General features: G+C 43.7%; 1 protein-coding gene across 1 annotated transcript; it reads left to right on the plus strand.

Annotated features, from left to right (window-relative positions):
• Positions 1 to 92: 92 nt before the first annotated feature.
• On the plus strand, positions 93 to 4136 carry LOC310771528 (leucyl-cystinyl aminopeptidase-like). Its single transcript, XM_083664120.1, has 4 exons — positions 93 to 231; positions 1129 to 1269; positions 1377 to 1458; positions 1791 to 4136. Exons 1-4 carry the CDS (start codon positions 146 to 148, stop codon positions 1929 to 1931), a joined length of 450 nt encoding a protein of 149 aa, XP_083520246.1. The 5' UTR covers positions 93 to 145; the 3' UTR covers positions 1932 to 4136.
• Positions 4137 to 16887: the final 12751 nt, after the last annotated feature.

Here is a 16887-nt window from a genome sequence, read left to right on the forward strand (position 1 = left end):
TGTGTGTGTGTGTGTGTGTGTGTGTGTGTGTGTGTGTGTGTGTGTGTGTGTGTGTGTGTGTGTGTGTAGGATCCCAGGTGACCTGCAGCGAGTGGTGTACACTGTGGGCGCTCAGACAGAGGAGGGTTGGTCAGATCTGCTGCGAATGTACGGACGCGTCACCTACGATGCCGAGAAGAGAAAGATGCTTCAGGCCCTAGCATCCACTCAGGACACACAGCGTATAGTATCGTGAGTGTCTATATGTGTGTGTGTGAGTCAGGCCCTAGCATCCACTCAGGACACACAGCGTATAGTATCGTGAGTGTCTATATGTGTGTGTGTGAGTCAGGCCCTAGCATCCACTCAGGACACACAGCGTATAGTATCGTGAGTGTCTATATGTGTGTGTGTGAGTCAGGCCCTAGCATCCACTCAGGACACACAGCGTATAGTATTGTGTGTGTCTATATATGTGTGTGTGTGTGTGTGTGTGTGAGAGAGTCAGGCCCTAGCATCCACTCAGGACACACAGCGTATACTCACCTCCATACACCAGCAGCATCATTTTCCTTGAATCAAACATGTCTAAAAGCTGTTGGGCTGTACTAGCCAACATGTTTAAAAAGAAGAAAGAAAAAAAGAAGAAGAGAAGAACAATGTATGGATCTAGGCTGTAGAGAGACATCATGCTAGATGAGAAGGGGAACTTTGTGACCCCGACAGTAAATGCTTATAATATGGAGAGCATTTTGCCAGTAAGTTACCAGTAATTATCTAGTTATAGTCTTGTAAGATAACCTGTATGTTAAAAATGTGTTTAAAAGCTAAAAATCTGCATCAGCGCCGCATTTAGCTGACATTCTGATCCAGAGTGACTTTGAAATAGGGCAATTTCAATTACTAAATTGCCAGCATTACAAGACGGGGAGCAAGAGTCTTTCCTTGTCCTCAGTTGAGGGTCTACGCTTGGGAGGTGTCGTCATTTTCTTGTTCTCATAATGCGGGTGTTGTGAGACTATAACAGTCATCAAGCGATTACCAGTAAGCATACAACATACTGTACAGCGTAGTGCAGCCAGTGAGTGTGCTGTTAGGGTTGTTGATGCACTAAGCACATCTGAACATGCCACCTCTCTGTCTGTGTAGCATCCTGAAGGGCGGTTTGAGCGGGGAGCTTGTCCAGCCCCAGGAGCTGCCGTTGGTCATCAGCACTGTGAGTGCTGGCTTTGCTGGCCACTTGTTTGCCTGGGATTTTGTCCAAGAGAACTGGGACCAACTCATAGAGAAGTAAGTGGCATTACCAAGGACAATCCATCTTTATTTCATTTAAACACATACGTATACAAAGGTGGGACAACAGTAGTTAATCAATGTATTTGTGATTTTGACTGTAGGTTCCCTGTGGGCTCCTTTGCCATCCAGAGCATCATCAAGTCGACCACCTCCCAATTCTCCACACAGGCACATCTTGATCAAGTATGTGGTTGATGTTTTTTGAGCTGTGACCAGCAGCCAGTATAAGTCACTCTTGACGATCGGTATGGTCTTTCGGCCCCAAAAATAAGAATAGACCCCACTGTTCATGTGCAGCTATCAGATAAGTGATACACCTGTAAGTTTCTCAGCCAGCCTGCCACACGGTGCTTTACATCACTTAGTAGGGTATAGTGGGGCAGCTTAGCTCAAATAAAATCCATAACAATTGTGCATTTTGCGATAAAAGCATGTAATTTGGTACACTTATAGCCAAAGGCATTCCAAATAGAATTGGATATCGGGGCATCATGAATTTTGTGTGTGTGGTGCAGGTGCAGGCTTTCTTCAGCAGTCTGAAGGAGCGGGGCTCTCAGATGCGGAGTGTCCAGGAGGCGTTGGAGACCATCAGGCTGAACCAGCAGTGGATGGTCAGGAACCTCCCTACACTCCGAGACTGTATAAACTGTCTCTAATACAGACACTCAATCAGTCTCCGCCCCACCAACTGTTGGCCTGGCAACTAGGGCATGTTGTCAAGACAACAGCAGTGTTTGCACTATTGTAGGACTGTGTCTCTTAACTCTCTTTATCCAGTGCCGAGTACTGCTTCAAGCCAGAGGTTGTACTCTCCCTGGGTGGACAGGGATTGGTCCTGTGGATTGTAGTTGCTAGCTCAGGGTGGCTCTGATTGCGTGTCTGACAGGGTGCTGTCAGATACCAACTAACACTCCTCACACTTTACGCTGTCAACCAAACCTCTCTTCTACGGCTCTCGCCTAAACCTCATGAACAGACAATCATGCTTTTAGAGAGCAGTGCTTTGCCCACACTCCTTCTGCTCACCTTGTGCACAGGCACTGATGAGCTGTGTTACAGCCACCTCAATGGAAAGAGCACGTTAGAAGAATGTCAACGTTACAATGTATGAATGTATTTCAGCTCAGCCACCGGATTTAGTGGCAACAGTTAGGGATCGTGCCCACGACAAGTTACTTGAGAGATGGCATTATAGCATTGAACAAACCATGATGCATCACTGTTATGCAGAATATGTATAGAATTCAAATCTGCTTGCCATACTGTTCTCAATGATTTCTCACTCATGAATCCTGAAGCATTTACCATGTGAGTAAGGGTTTGGCTGGTAGATTGGTTGGTTGATTGAAAAAGCCAACTTGTGTTGGTATCAAGTGAATGTACTGAAAAACCTACCCACTGTGTACAGTAGACACTGCACAGCAATGCAGGTTTAATTGACAACCAATGTGTCTTAGAGGAGACCAGGCAATGCACACCGGAGCCAAATGATTAATTAATTTATTTCACTCCTATTCATAAACCCAGTTTTGCGCTGATTTAGTAGTAAGTATTTCCGTTGCTTTTTCCTTTGCGTGCAATGCAATCATTGTACAGACTTGTACTAAAACTCAGTGTGTTTGTAAAATTGTAATTATGATGTAAATATGCTCATCCTACAAGCTTTTCCCCCTCACGCTATTTTGGATGTATTGTTTTAATGTATGCAGACTTTTCACATTTTGAGATTTGCGATTTGTTATGTATATAGTGTGTAAAGAGGAAATATATACTTGATGAGTCTTGGTCATATACTTTTTATTGTATTTGTTGGTTTAGACCAGAGCAGGCAGGTCATTTGCTGATGAATGTTTGTGTTTCAAGGGCTAGTGTATCTTGACGATATAAAGCATCGAGAAGAACATCTTGGGCGAGACTGATCTGTCCAGAAAGCTGTTGCCCATGAAACCAGCGACATAAAAATGCATTCGTTTTAAAGTTACTCCAATGTTACCCAGTCATGTTGCATCTGTTTTGAGCAACAGCGAGTAGCTGTGAATTGGGAGAGTGTGTGTATTTTCTTTTTTCAATTTAATGTTTTCCAAACTACTGTCCCAGGATCTTATTTTACACTCATCCTGAGCCTTTGGCTGCCTTCCTCATCACTTCATCACTGTGTTGATATCTTGCCGATAGCTATTACATAATATCATTGGACTTTTAAAACCTCTGTCTCTCATTTAGTCTACAAACTGTACAGGACTCGGATATCAGATTGATCTGAATGATACCAATAATTAGGCTGTCATTGCTGTTGATAGAGGTCATCAACAATATTGCCCTTGACTCAAGTTGACACTGAAAAACCCGTCGCATCTCTGGAGCCACAGTTTCACGTGACAAACTGGGTGTGTGTTAATGTCTAAGTGACATTTAAGCGCAGATCTTTAACATGTAATTTTACGTTTCCGACTGAATAATTTGTTACGTTCTTGCAGTCTCTATTAAACTGTTTGAAGTCCCTTATTAGAGGGCACAGGGAAACTGTGATTGTTAAACAGTCTAACTACCAAAATGTCTAAAATTAAGCTAGATTTGTTGGGAAACTGATTTTGCATCATATTTAGCCAAAAGAATGACACGTTCACTTAGGAAGTGAATTGCAATAAGCTTTCAAGGACAACCGTTGCTAATGTCATTTTTGCTGATCAGGTACAGAGTTCAGAAGGCAAAGAGTTTAACTTGCTGAATAGTTAGTGTTGCTGGTCTGATAAGACTATTTGAAGAACTATTTCTGCTGTAAACCCACTCAGATTGTGTTTGTTTTTGCATTTTGGGTGCAATGCTGCAGAAACTATTGAAATTGTGTTGCACCTCATGTCAAGAAAATGTAAATAAAAGTTTTCTGAAGTTGTTTCTTGTGTTTTGATGCGTTTGAACAAAGGGAACTATTTCACAGCCAACTAGACCAGTGGTTCTCAAAGTGCAAAAACGGTAATTTATTTTCACTATATCCAACCATAAGTAACACTTAATGACAGAATGTATGACTATTTTGGTCATGGGTTTCATACACTTTCTGTAATAAAACATCTAAAAGTGACTCTCCTCGTCCTGTCTTGCAGGAAGGATCCTGGTGTTTGGGGTCATTAGGCTGATTGGTGCACCTCCTGGTGCAGCGCTTCGGTAAAAACAGGTTTTCAATTTTGTGTAGATTGTTGATTTAAAATAAATAAATATAATTGTTTTTAATTCATGCAGCATCATCACAAGATCCCTTAAAGTAAAGGGGAATATGTTCTGTTCCCAGTGGATATTTAGGGCTCACACTGTCACCTCTCACAAGCTGCTTCCCACTTGTACCACCAGAGGTCTGTCTAGCTCTTTTGACAAATTGCACAGCAGTTGTAATGTCTGTTCTTGAGGTTGGTGATTATGTCCATTAGGATATAATGATCATTTGGAGATAAAATGGACTTCATAAAAATGTTGACTTCAGTTACCTTTACCCTCCTACCTTGTTACATCTGGATGCTTTGGGTCCATTTTGCTTTCATCACTAAATTCTACAGGACAGGAGGCATAAAGTAGGGCACTAAGGGCAGTGATTCCCAACCAGGGGTACGTGTACCCCTAGTAGGGAGTAGAGCCATCAAATCTGGCATAATTACACATTAACTAACTAAGACGAAGATATACCTTTTTTAAGATGCTGAAGAAAATTGCATAGTTCAACTAGGGGCAGACACTGGAGCCTGTAGCGCCACCTATAATTGGCCACAATTATTGGCCACATGTAAATGTAACATACTGTTGCTCTTATGATTTTGGATAGAAAGCTTCAAATTGACACATTGCTTTTTTTCCACATCAAAGTCTGTGGTTAGACACTTGTGGAGGTTACGTGCAAACACACGCACAAGCGTGTGCACGTGTCGTGTGTGACGTATAAAAAGTGAGAGTGAGAATACGCCACATGATGAATTGCCAACTAAGAATGTCAATAGTGCATGTGTAAAAAGAATATGTCTGCACGTTTTGTGTGTGTTTGTGTTTAACAGTGTGTAAATTCAAAGATCTCCACTCTAACTATACAGCAAGAGACCAATATGCGCAGTGCCGCTGGAAGTACTTTTAGGTAGTGGGTGCTGCAAGGCTGTAGCCACCGATTCAACATTGGGGGGGACGGCTGAAAATTCAGTCACCTTTTCTCACTCACCTCCATGTCACCACTTGCTCCCACTGCTGTGTCGGAATCCTCATTCTCTCTCCCACCCTTTTTGGACTTTTAGCCATATTTAGAGGAATATTTAATTTTAAATTAACATTAGGATTATACTGTTGTGATGTCATTATTCAGTGTCTTCTCCTCTTCTCTGCAGCATTACTCAGCCTACCTGCTATTCCTCCCATATATCCAGGGCCGGATTAATAGTACCATGGGCCCCCGGGGCTATTCATTTTCTAAGCTATTCATTTAGCCTTTTAGTCATAAAGATTATATCTTCCAGACTGAACTGTTATAACAGAAGTGGAGTATTGGCCAGAATTACATGAACATTTGGACACTTATTCAGCGGGTATTTTGCATGTTGCGTTAAGGTGCACTGTAAAAAAAAATATATATATATATTGCCACCAGGGGGTGCTGCAGCACCCACCGCACCCAGCTTCCCGCGCCCATGAATATGCGTGTGTGTTCTCGGTGTGACTGTGTGCATGCGTTTGGGGATCTTGAATTGAGTGTTTGTGTGTAACGTGAGCGGACAGATCCAGTTACACCCTTCACATTTCATTGCATTGAGTCAAACCACCCAGGTGTAACCTTCCAATAGATGCAAAGTGTAAGATCAGTTTTGCTTTTTGGGTAGAGAAGTCCTGAAAGGTCAGAGAGTGCTAGTGATTGTAGTATGGTGGTCCACTTCCACCTGACCACAGCAGGAGGGTTGGAGTGATTGTAGTATGGTGGTCCACTTCCACCTGACCACAGCAGGAGGGTTGGATGTTGCACTTGTCCTGGAGATTTCCTGGAACATGATCATCTGCAGAACAGGAACCTAATGTTTCCATCCAGAGCCATGAGAGGGAAATACAGCCTTCAATCCACTTAGAAAATGGATTTTGCATATTCAACCTATGAATGTGATCATGTTGCTTGTGCAATTTATTTAACTCTAGTGATCTATCAAGGTGTGTGTGTGTGTGTGTGTGTGTGTGTGTGTGTGTGTGTGTGTGTGTGTGTGTGTGTGTGCGCGTGCATGCGTGTGTGTGTGTGTGTGTGTGTGTGTGTGTGTGTGTATGTGTATGTGTAGCTGTTTATCAAGGTGTGTGTTTGTGTGTGTGTGCGCGTGCGTGCGTGCGTGCGTGCGTGTGTGTGTGTGTGTGTGTGTGTGTGTATAGCTGTTTTCTGACTGGTTTGGAAGAGTGCCAGGGAGCTGGAAGCCATCATAGAGCCTGTATTATAATTTTCTTTCTTTCTTTCTTTCTTTCTTTCTTTCTTTCTTTCTTTCTTTCTTTCTTTCTTTCTTTCTTTCTTTCATCCACAAATGTACTGGTTTGCCCCGTCAAGCTACAATGTCAATGGAAAGCCTTCTATAGCACTGTATGTGTCTTGAGTATTCCCATATTTCCCCCACACAGTATTAGAGGTTTCACTCACTTTGCCCTCCATGGTGACAGGAGCTTTTGTGGTCATTTGTCATTATTGCATTAATTTTGCTTTGTTCAGATTCAGAGACGGCGATCCAGAGTCTGCTGGATCCTCATGTGCAGCAGGGATGGGCAGCCATGTGCCAACAGTGGGCAGCAGTCTGCGGGGTGATGGAATGAACACACCTTCAGCCAGACAGGAGCTTCATGTAATCAGTTCAATCCGTTTGGTTGGAATGAAAAGCTGCTGCAGTGCCTCCTGGCCCTCTGTGGCACATAATTGCCCGTGCTTGCAGTGCTAAAGCACTTTGGAGGACAGAGCCACAGGGCACTGCTTTTCAAACAGATAAAAGAGACCATCAGTCTCTGTGCACTGGATCAGAAAGGCTGCGTCAAAGAAGCATTTTTGCCTGGTATGTAAAAGGTTATTAGGCATGTTATTAGGCAGGTTGTTAGGCAAGGTTGTTAGGCATACCTTAGATGCAGTTATGTCATGGGAGAACAACGCACTAATGCTAATTTACCTAAAGCAGGCAGCACACCTTTTGATGAAGCTCAACAAATCTATAGTGGAAAAAGAAGCATCGGAAGTAATTGAACAATTTCACCCACTCTCATATCCACAAGCTCTGTTAAATGTCACAATGTTGGTCTATATTTGATTTCTGAATGCATTTCATTCATCCTTTTCCTAACAAATCATGGCAACAGTGTGTAGCACTGCATTTATACCTGGCTCTGTCCAGCTCGTCCAGCTCCATTCCTCATCACTCTGAACTGGCCTCAGGTGTCGTGTGACAGCTCAGAAGCTGGCAGAGCTCGCTGGTTCATTTCACACCGCGCGACACGGCCTCCTGCACAGAGGGCAGATTAAAGGCTAAGTGGGTGTGAGCAGAAAACCCACCATCACACCAGTCTACAACATCACACATTCTGTAACTAACATCACACCATCACACCAGTCTACAACATACAACATCTCATGAACAACAACATGAACACCTCATCCCTGAACAAGCAGGTTTCCGCCCTGGCAAGTCAACAACTAGCCAAGGGATGGTAACTGGTGTGGTTTGTCGACCTCTCAGCTGCCTATGACACAGTCAACCACAGACATCTCCTCAGCAAGATCCTGGAGACCACAAAAGACACCTGTCTGACAGAGTTGATTGAAAGCATGCTTGAAAACAGCCACTTCTTTGTTGAGCTAGGAGGAAAGAAAAGCAGATGGCGAAAACTCAAGAATGGCCTCCCACAGGGAAGTGTGCTTGCGCCACTCCTCTTTAACATGTCACCAACAACCAACCAAAAAGTGCCTACACCCACCGCTTCATCTATGCAGATGATCTTGGCATAGGTGCACAAGATACCGACTTCAAAGTTGTGGAAGACAGACTCTCCAATGCTCTGGAAGAGCTAACACCTTATTATGAAGAGAACCACCTATGCGCAAACCCATCCAAGACACAGGTGTGTGCCTTCCACCTGCGAAATCGTGAAGCCAAGCGCCAACTGAAGGTCAGGTGGTCAGGAACCCCCCTTGAACACTGAACACCCAGTCTACCTAGGGGTAACCCTGGACAGATGTCTCTCCTTTAAGACTCATATTGAGAAGACCAAATGCAAAGTGAATGCGAGAAACAACATCATCCGCAAGCTCACTGGCACAACCTGGGGTGCTGCTAACCCACAGACCCACAGACCAACTGCACTAGCTCTCTGCTACTCAGCTGCCGAGTACGCCTGCCCAGTATGGGAGCGAGCTACCCATGCAAAGAAGTTAGATCCTGCCCTCAATGCTAGCTGCCGCCTTATCACAGGCTGCCTGAAATCAACACCTATGGACCGTCTGTACATCCTGGCAGGCACAGCCCCACCAGAGATACGACCAAGTGCAGCAAGCAAGCAAGCAAGAGCGTCAACAACAGGCTACAGATCCAATCCAAAACATCCTCTCTTCGGCCATGTGCCAACCAAAAGCCGCCTTCAATCTAGAAACAGCTTCCTAAAGAGTGTCACGCCGCTTGGAACGTCGAGCACAAGCAGTGAAAGAGTCACTCAGTGGGAAGAAAGACTTAACAACCTCCCACCAGCAACAACAATGGAGCTACAGGCGAGCGAGTACTCAACTGCCCCCTGGAGCAGACACAAACTATGCAGTGTGGAAATGCCTAAACAGACTAAGATCTGGTGTTGGACGAGCAAAAGCCACTCTATATTTGAACGACGGGGACGTTGTGTGTGACTGCGGCACCGAACCACAAACCATGCAACACCTCCTGATATGCCCCTGCTGGAACACCCCTGCACAGCATCGGATTTGGCAGAGTTTAATGAGAAAGGACAGCAGTGTGTTCAGCTGTGGCTGAAACACATCTAGCATTGTAACTGACATTTCTTTGTGGACACGATAATAAGACCAGTCTACAACATACAACATCACACATTCTCTAACTAACATCACACCATCACACCAGTCTACAACATACAACATTACACATTCTGTAACTAACATCACACCAGTCTACAACATACAACATCACACATTCTCTAACATCACACCATCACACCAGTCTACAACATACAACATCACACATTATCTAACATCACACCAGTCTACAACATACAACATCACACATTCTCTAACATCAGACCATCACACCAGTCTACAACATACAACATCACACATTCTCTAACATCACACCATCACACCAGTCTACAACATACAACATCACACATTATCTAACATCACACCAGTCTACAACTCACACATTCTCTAACATCACACCAGTCTACAACATACAACATCACACATTCTCTAACATCACACCATCACACCAGTCTACAACATACAACATCACACATTCTCTAACATCACACCAGTCTACAACTCACACATTCTCTAACATCACACCAGTCTACAACATACAACATCACACATTCTCTAACTAACATCACACCATCACACCAGTCTACAACATACAACATCACACATTCTCTAACATCACACCAGTCTACAACTCACACATTCTCTAACATCACACCAGTCTACAACATACAACATCACACATTCTCTAACTAACATCACACCATCACACCAGTCTACAACATACAACACCATGCATTCTCTAACATCACACCAGTCTACAACATACATCATCTTTCTCTAACTAACCTCACACCATCACACCACCAGTCTACAACATACAACATGGTAAATGGTAAATGGCCTGCATTTATATAGCGCTTTTATCCAAAGCGCTTTACAATCAGTAGGTACATTCACCCATTCATACACCGATGGTGGCAAGCTGCCACGCAGGGTGCTGGCACACCATCAGGAGCAATTTAGGGTTCAGTATCTTGCCCAAGGACACTTTGACATGCGGACTGGAGGAGCCGGGAATCGAACCACCGACCTCTTTCATCCAAAGCGATTAGTGATGACCCGCTCTACCTCCTGAGCTACCGCCGCACAACATCACACATTCTCTAACTAACATCACACCATCACACCAGTCTACAACATACAGCATCACACATTCTCTAACTAACATCACACCAGTCTACAACATACAACATCATCTTTCTCTAACTAACGTCACACCAGTCAACATACAACATCATCTTTCTCTAACTAACGTCACACCATCACACCACCAGTCTACAACATACAACAGCACACATTATCTAACTAACATCACACCATCACACCAGTCTACAACATACAACATCACATATTCTCTAACATTACACCATCACACCAGTTTACAACATACAACATCACATAGTCTCTAACTAACATCACACCAGTCTACAACATACAACACCACACATTCTTTAACTAACATCACACCAGTCTACAACACACAACATCACACATTCTCTAACATCACACCACCACACCAGTCTACAACATACAACATCATCACACATTCTCTAACATCACACCAGTCTACAACATACAACATCACACATTATCTAACTAACATCCTCTAACATCCCACCAGTCTACAACATCACACATTCTCTAACTAACATCACACCAGTCTACAAACATACAACATGATCTTTCTCTAACTCTATTATTAATAGGGTACCTGGCATGAGGGTGTAGGAGAGCTAATGTGATGGACCCAGTGACGCTGGGCAGCTCGGTGGCATTATGGGGCAATGAGTATGAGTTGTTACGTAGAGAGGATTATGTGTTTCCCCCTCAACGATGTTAAAAAATGACCTAACCACACACCCGAATTTTTCACAAAACTAGATTGGTCTGGTTCACACTTGAACTAAATGTGGACTTCCACAAATTGCAATATTGTCTATCTAGACATGAAGCTAGTGCAAATATTTTATTAGATCATCCTCAGTCTAGACCTGAAGCACATTGCATACTGGCGGGAGCAGGCGCTACATGCCTGGCATATGGGTTCACATTTCCTCATTCAAAGGCCCAGATTCCTGGTGTATCACACTGATAATCGGATGTTATGTCATTTATGGCACTGACTGACTGAGTGAGTAAGCTACATCACCATTGGCTGGAATATGTGGTTGGCCGAAATCCCTCAGAGTGACCAGATTAAAGGGTAAATAAAGTGTGTCAGGATACAACCAACCAATCACACCAGTCTACAACATACATCTTGTTAATAATAGGGCAGTAATTCTGCGGCGGCGACCCACACGAACACAATCCACCCTATTATAATAGTAAACAAACAAAATCCATCAACTGAGCATGCAAACTCCACCGACTGATGACGTCATACCCACTGATGATGTCATGCCTCACAATCGTCGAGTGATGTCATAGAACCAACTGATGATGTCGTGCACCACAATTGTTGAGTGGTGGCCAGAGCAATGACGCCATCATCATCATTGTCGAGTGGTGCCAATGTGGTGACTGATGATGTCATAGCCACTGATGATGTCAGACATTGTGACATAAGAGATGTCTTAGACATTGTGACATCAGTGATGTCATAGACATTGTGACATCATCAGTGATGTCACAATCTGTGACATTGTCAGTGATAGATGTCACCAGTGATGTCAATCTTTCCCTGCCAGGTTATAAGCATGAGTTTGGACACACCCCAAAGCCTTTATTTAAACAGGTAAAATCACATTGAGACCGAAGTCTCATTTACAAGTGCGTCCATGGCACATCCAGACTCTGCCCTAGAAAAAGCACACAAAATTTGTAGTTACTCTAATACTAGACTCAGTTCTCAGTCTCTCAGTCGCTGTTGGCGCCGCTCACCAAACGTCTGGGAGCCGAGACTACTCTAATACTATTATTCCTTTAGCCTCACAGGATGCATGCAGGGCACAGGCTGGAGTGTATTACAGTAATTATGGACTGTTAGATTATAACCTGCAATATCCTACATGAGAAAAACATCAGTCATAAACAGTGTTGGGCAAGTTACTTTCAAAATGTAATATACTACATATTACTAGTTACTTTCATTTGAAAGTAATAAGTTACTTTACAATATTATTTTCTGTGTAGAGTAACTCGTTACTTATTACACTACTTTTGCATTACTTTTACCAAAACAACAGCAGCAGCAGAATGACATCGCTGCCCCGGAACATCCCGAAAAATAATTTCAACCGCCTTGAAGTCAGTGTAAACAATCCAAAATTCTAAATTTTATTCTTTTCCTTTATTGTCATCTATAGTGGTTATTTGCATAAAAACACACAGTTTGATTAGGAAATGATTGTATCTTTTTTAAATATGTGCTTTGATTTAATAAAATGTTACTCAATTTGTAACTTGAGTTACTTGACAAAGTAACTGGTATGATATTACTGAAATCCTATAAGTAATAAGTTATAGTACTGAGTTACTGCTAAAAGTAATATATTACATGTAATATGTTACTTTTGTAATGAGTTACCCCCAACACTGGTCATAAATCAGTTATGACTGAGACCCTGAACTATTCTACTCTCAAGAGTCATAAATCTGTCAGGAAAGTCAGGAAACTGTTAGGAAACTGAGACTGTGTGACATTGTCAGTGATAGATGTCACCAGTGACCCCGTTTGTAGTCACATGCAACCATTAACGCTTGTACACGTGTGTACAGCGGCCGGCCCCCGCGCACACAAACCCATGAATGAAATCTGTCTACGTTTCTCCCATCCTGGTTCGCCCTGCCCTTCCTCCACCGGGCAGCCCAGGAGCAGCTTCAATTCTGTCCAATGTGGGTCAGGTGACAATCTTGCATGTTTTTAGTGGGGGTTCTTATCATTGTTGTATGGAGGAAACCCCAAGTGAGCACGTGGAGAACATGCAAACTCCACACAGGAAGGCCTGTTAGAGATGGTTTGTCAGGGCCAGTGTCCTGCTTCTCTGCTTTCCCACATTTTAATCTCCTGTCCTTAAGGTATGAATTTATTATATAATAATATATTATATGATTTGTTTTTAATCTAACCTTTTAATATAAAACATTTTAAATTCTTCACATCCTGCTCTCTCTCACACATACAGAGAACTGCTCCCCACATGTTCCTGTCTTGGAGATCACAGACCACAGCAACCACCAGAGCAGGCTCCCAGGTCACCTGGTACCCCAGGTCTGACCTGCAGAGACTCCAACTCCACGCAGATCCCTAAAAAACTGCCTAATGTAGACATGGCCTTAGAACAAGACCTGGGAGAGCCATAGTCATGTGAACTGGGGTGGGGGCCAGAACAAAGATGAACATGTGTTTTACCACTTTCACACCAAGGGTCCAACCAGGATTATTCCCAGTTTGACTTTGGGTATGAAAGGGTTAACCCGGGTTGCCCGACTCGGCTTGGCAGGCTTCAATTCAATGTGGTTGCTATTTGTCTCTCCCGGGTTGTGACCCGCGTCCTATCTGAATCGAACAGGGATCAAGTAACCCTGACCCTGAGGCATGTGAGAGGATTGGAGGCTGATGGCATGATGATGATGATGCCTCCTCCGATGCATGTGGAGTCACTAGCCGCTCCTTTTCACCCGACAGCAAGGAATTTCACTGGCAGGATTTAGCGTGTGCGCAGGAACACGTTATTCCCCCCAGTTCCCCTCCCCACTGAACAGGTGCCCCGACCGACCCGAGGAGGCGCTATTGCAGTGAAAAGAACACATGCCCTGATCAGGCTACATGGCCAATTGTGTCTGTAGGGACGGCCGACCAACTCGGTGGTAACAATGCGCTAACCTGCACTAAGTTACTTTTATATACCATACCATACCATTTTGTGTCTAAAAGGTGTCGTGGATAATTTATATGATGCATAATATATATATGTCTTTGTCGAAATAATAGGAAGCACTCTCAGCAGCTGTGAAGATAGATCTGTTTATTAATATCACACAAAGTCATTTTATACTGAACTGAACTGAGCTTCGCACGCATAGCCCGAGTTCACACAATAAGAGGAAACCACATCACCTAGCTAATCGTCCCTCAGGGAACTTCTATCCTGTGCCTGTGCACAGCAGATATCAGTCTCCTGGGATGTGTTGCTTTCAGTTTCTCACAATACAAGTCAAATGTATATCTGACTATATATCCATGTGCAAATATAAACGATTTCAATGTTCTATGCATGTGCGACTCACAAAATTCCACCTCAAAGGCAGGATAAACACAGGTGCAACCAACTCACTAATTAGGGCACCAGCACTCGAACACCTAAATGGACTGGAAGTTGGAAACCCCAATTAATGTTTTGGTACACCTGTGTTTCTCCTGCCTTGTAGACACAAAATGGCCACCGTGAAAACGGTCTATTGAAACATAACTTGAGTCCCTTTTAGAATCATCAGGGTCCATTGGAGTTTGTTATAGATGTGATTCACAAGCAACACTTATTTCAATATTTTCAACTGTTTTTTTTTATCTCCAAAGTGCACTATATAAGGGACAGTCCACAGCATGCAGCTGTGTAAAAAACACATGAGCACACTTCTTCAGATGACCTGACACAAAACCAAACACATAGGGCCATGGGAAATACTACAGATTCCATGTGTGAAGAAAAATGCAGTGAAAAATAACAACGCACGTTTGTGTGGATACATGAGTGAGAAAGTGATGGGGGAGATGTGTAGATAGACACGGAGTCTTAGATGTTGTCATGGTGTCAAGTGGGTTGGGCCATACAGTAGATCAGTCGTATGACATAAGAGTACAGTCGACAATTATGCTGTCATTCCAAACTGTAATGGCTCACCTCACCTGATGTAATATCTGAGCTTAGAATTCTGAGGCTACATGATCTATGTGGATTTACTGGCATGCGGTGGGTCTACTGACAGCTGTTATTGAGTTACATACGCGTGGCACAAACTGTAAACTGGAACTTTATTATTCAACTCTGCATCTACTACATCTTCCCATTCTAGACTAGAACAAAGGGTAGGGTGCCTTTGTCTCATCAGACCTGGTTTAGGTAGAGGATTATTCTGCCTCTTTTGCTGGAAGGCCTGTCCCTAAGTAATTCCTGTACAGAAGAACAGTGTTTGAAATTCAGCAAATACCATTTGCCAAATCCTCTGAAATTCACACTGTTCCTTTAAGTTACAGTTACCCGTAAGGCCGTAACAATAATATCACTTGCAGACCAATGACCAAGATCGGGCCAGGGTCACTTGACCCATGTTCAAGCCTTTCTTGTCAATTCACACCAAATTAGTCAACACTGGTTAATCCCTGGTCATCATGACAATTCAGATAGGACCCGGGTCACCACCCGGGAGAGAGAAATACCAGCCACACTGAGAACATGTCTTTACTGTGGTGAGCAGTGTGTGTGTGTGTGTGTGTGTGTGTGTGTGTGTGTGTGTGTGTGTGTGTGTGTGTGTGTGTGTGTGTGTGTGTGTGTGTGTGTGTGTGCGTGTGCGTGTGCGTGTGCGTGCGCGTGTGTGCGCGTGCGTGCGTGTGTGTGTGTGTGTGTGAGAGAGCAGGATGGGGATTTTTATTTATTTATTTTATTAAAAGGTTCAAGATTCAAGATTTTTATTGTCACTCCATAGTACAAGTATCACGTGTGAAATTCTTGTGCTGTAGACTCCGTCATAGTGCAAAATAACAGGGCATATAGGTGCAAGAAAACAAGAGAAACAACAAGCAATAAGGCAGTAAAGTGATAAGACAAGTCAAAGATACAAAGACAGTGACATATTCACTGCACATAGGTGCAAATGGCATGGACATACTTTAAACATACTTAAACATAATTAACATTCTGTTTGCACAGGTGCAAATAGCATATATCTAATTAAACATACAATTAAACATTAGACATACGTAATGGTAGCAGCTACAGTACAGTACAGTACAGCTACTACACTATTTGTGTATGTTAAGGAGTCTTGTGGCCTGCGGGAAGAAACTGTCCCTCAAGCGATTTGTGCGTGCTTTTGGGACCCTGTATCTCCTCCCTGAGGGTAACAGGGAGAACAGGCTGTTGTGGGGGTGGTTTGTGTCTTTGATGATCTTCAGGGACCTCCTGAGGCACCGCTGGTTGTACAGTTCCTGCAGTTCTGGCAGCTCACATCCTGTTACGTGCTGGGCCGCGCGCCTCACTCTTCTTATCGCCCTGCGGTCCATGGTGGTACAGTTCCCATACCAGGTGGTGAAGCAGCCAGTCAGCAGGCTTTCAATGGTGCCTCTGTAGAAGTCCCTGAGGATTTTTGGCCTTAGCCCAAATTTCTTCAGGCGCCTGAGTCCGTGTAGCGCCTGTTGGGCCTTTTTGACAACAGTGGCGGTGTGGCTGGCCCATGTCAGGTCCTGGTGGATGTTGACTCCCAGGTATTTGAAGCTGTCCACCCTTTCCACCACTGTGCTGTTGATGGTGATTGGGGGGTGTGCTGTGTCCTGTAGTCTAATGATCTCCTTGGTCTTGGAGACGTTCAGAGAGAGGTGGTTGTCCTGGCACCATTGTTCCAGGGCCCCCACCTCCTCTCTGTAGGCCGTCTCG

The sequence above is a fragment of the Poromitra crassiceps genome (genome assembly GCF_964638095.1).
Source record: "Poromitra crassiceps genome assembly, contig: HAP1_SCAFFOLD_754, whole genome shotgun sequence".
Lineage (NCBI taxonomy): Eukaryota > Metazoa > Chordata > Actinopteri > Beryciformes > Melamphaidae > Poromitra > Poromitra crassiceps.

Bases quoted from the DNA above. Each gene is read 5' to 3' on its own strand.
- LOC310771528 (XM_083664120.1), top strand. From the start codon at position 146: ATGTACGGACGCGTCACCTACGATGCCGAGAAGAGAAAGATGCTTCAG. The intron at 232-1,128 runs GTGAGTGTCTAT...CTGTCTGTGTAG, and splicing joins GACACACAGCGTATAGTATC to CATCCTGAAGGGCGGTTTGA. The intron at 1,270-1,376 runs GTAAGTGGCATT...TTTTGACTGTAG, and splicing joins TGGGACCAACTCATAGAGAA to GTTCCCTGTGGGCTCCTTTG.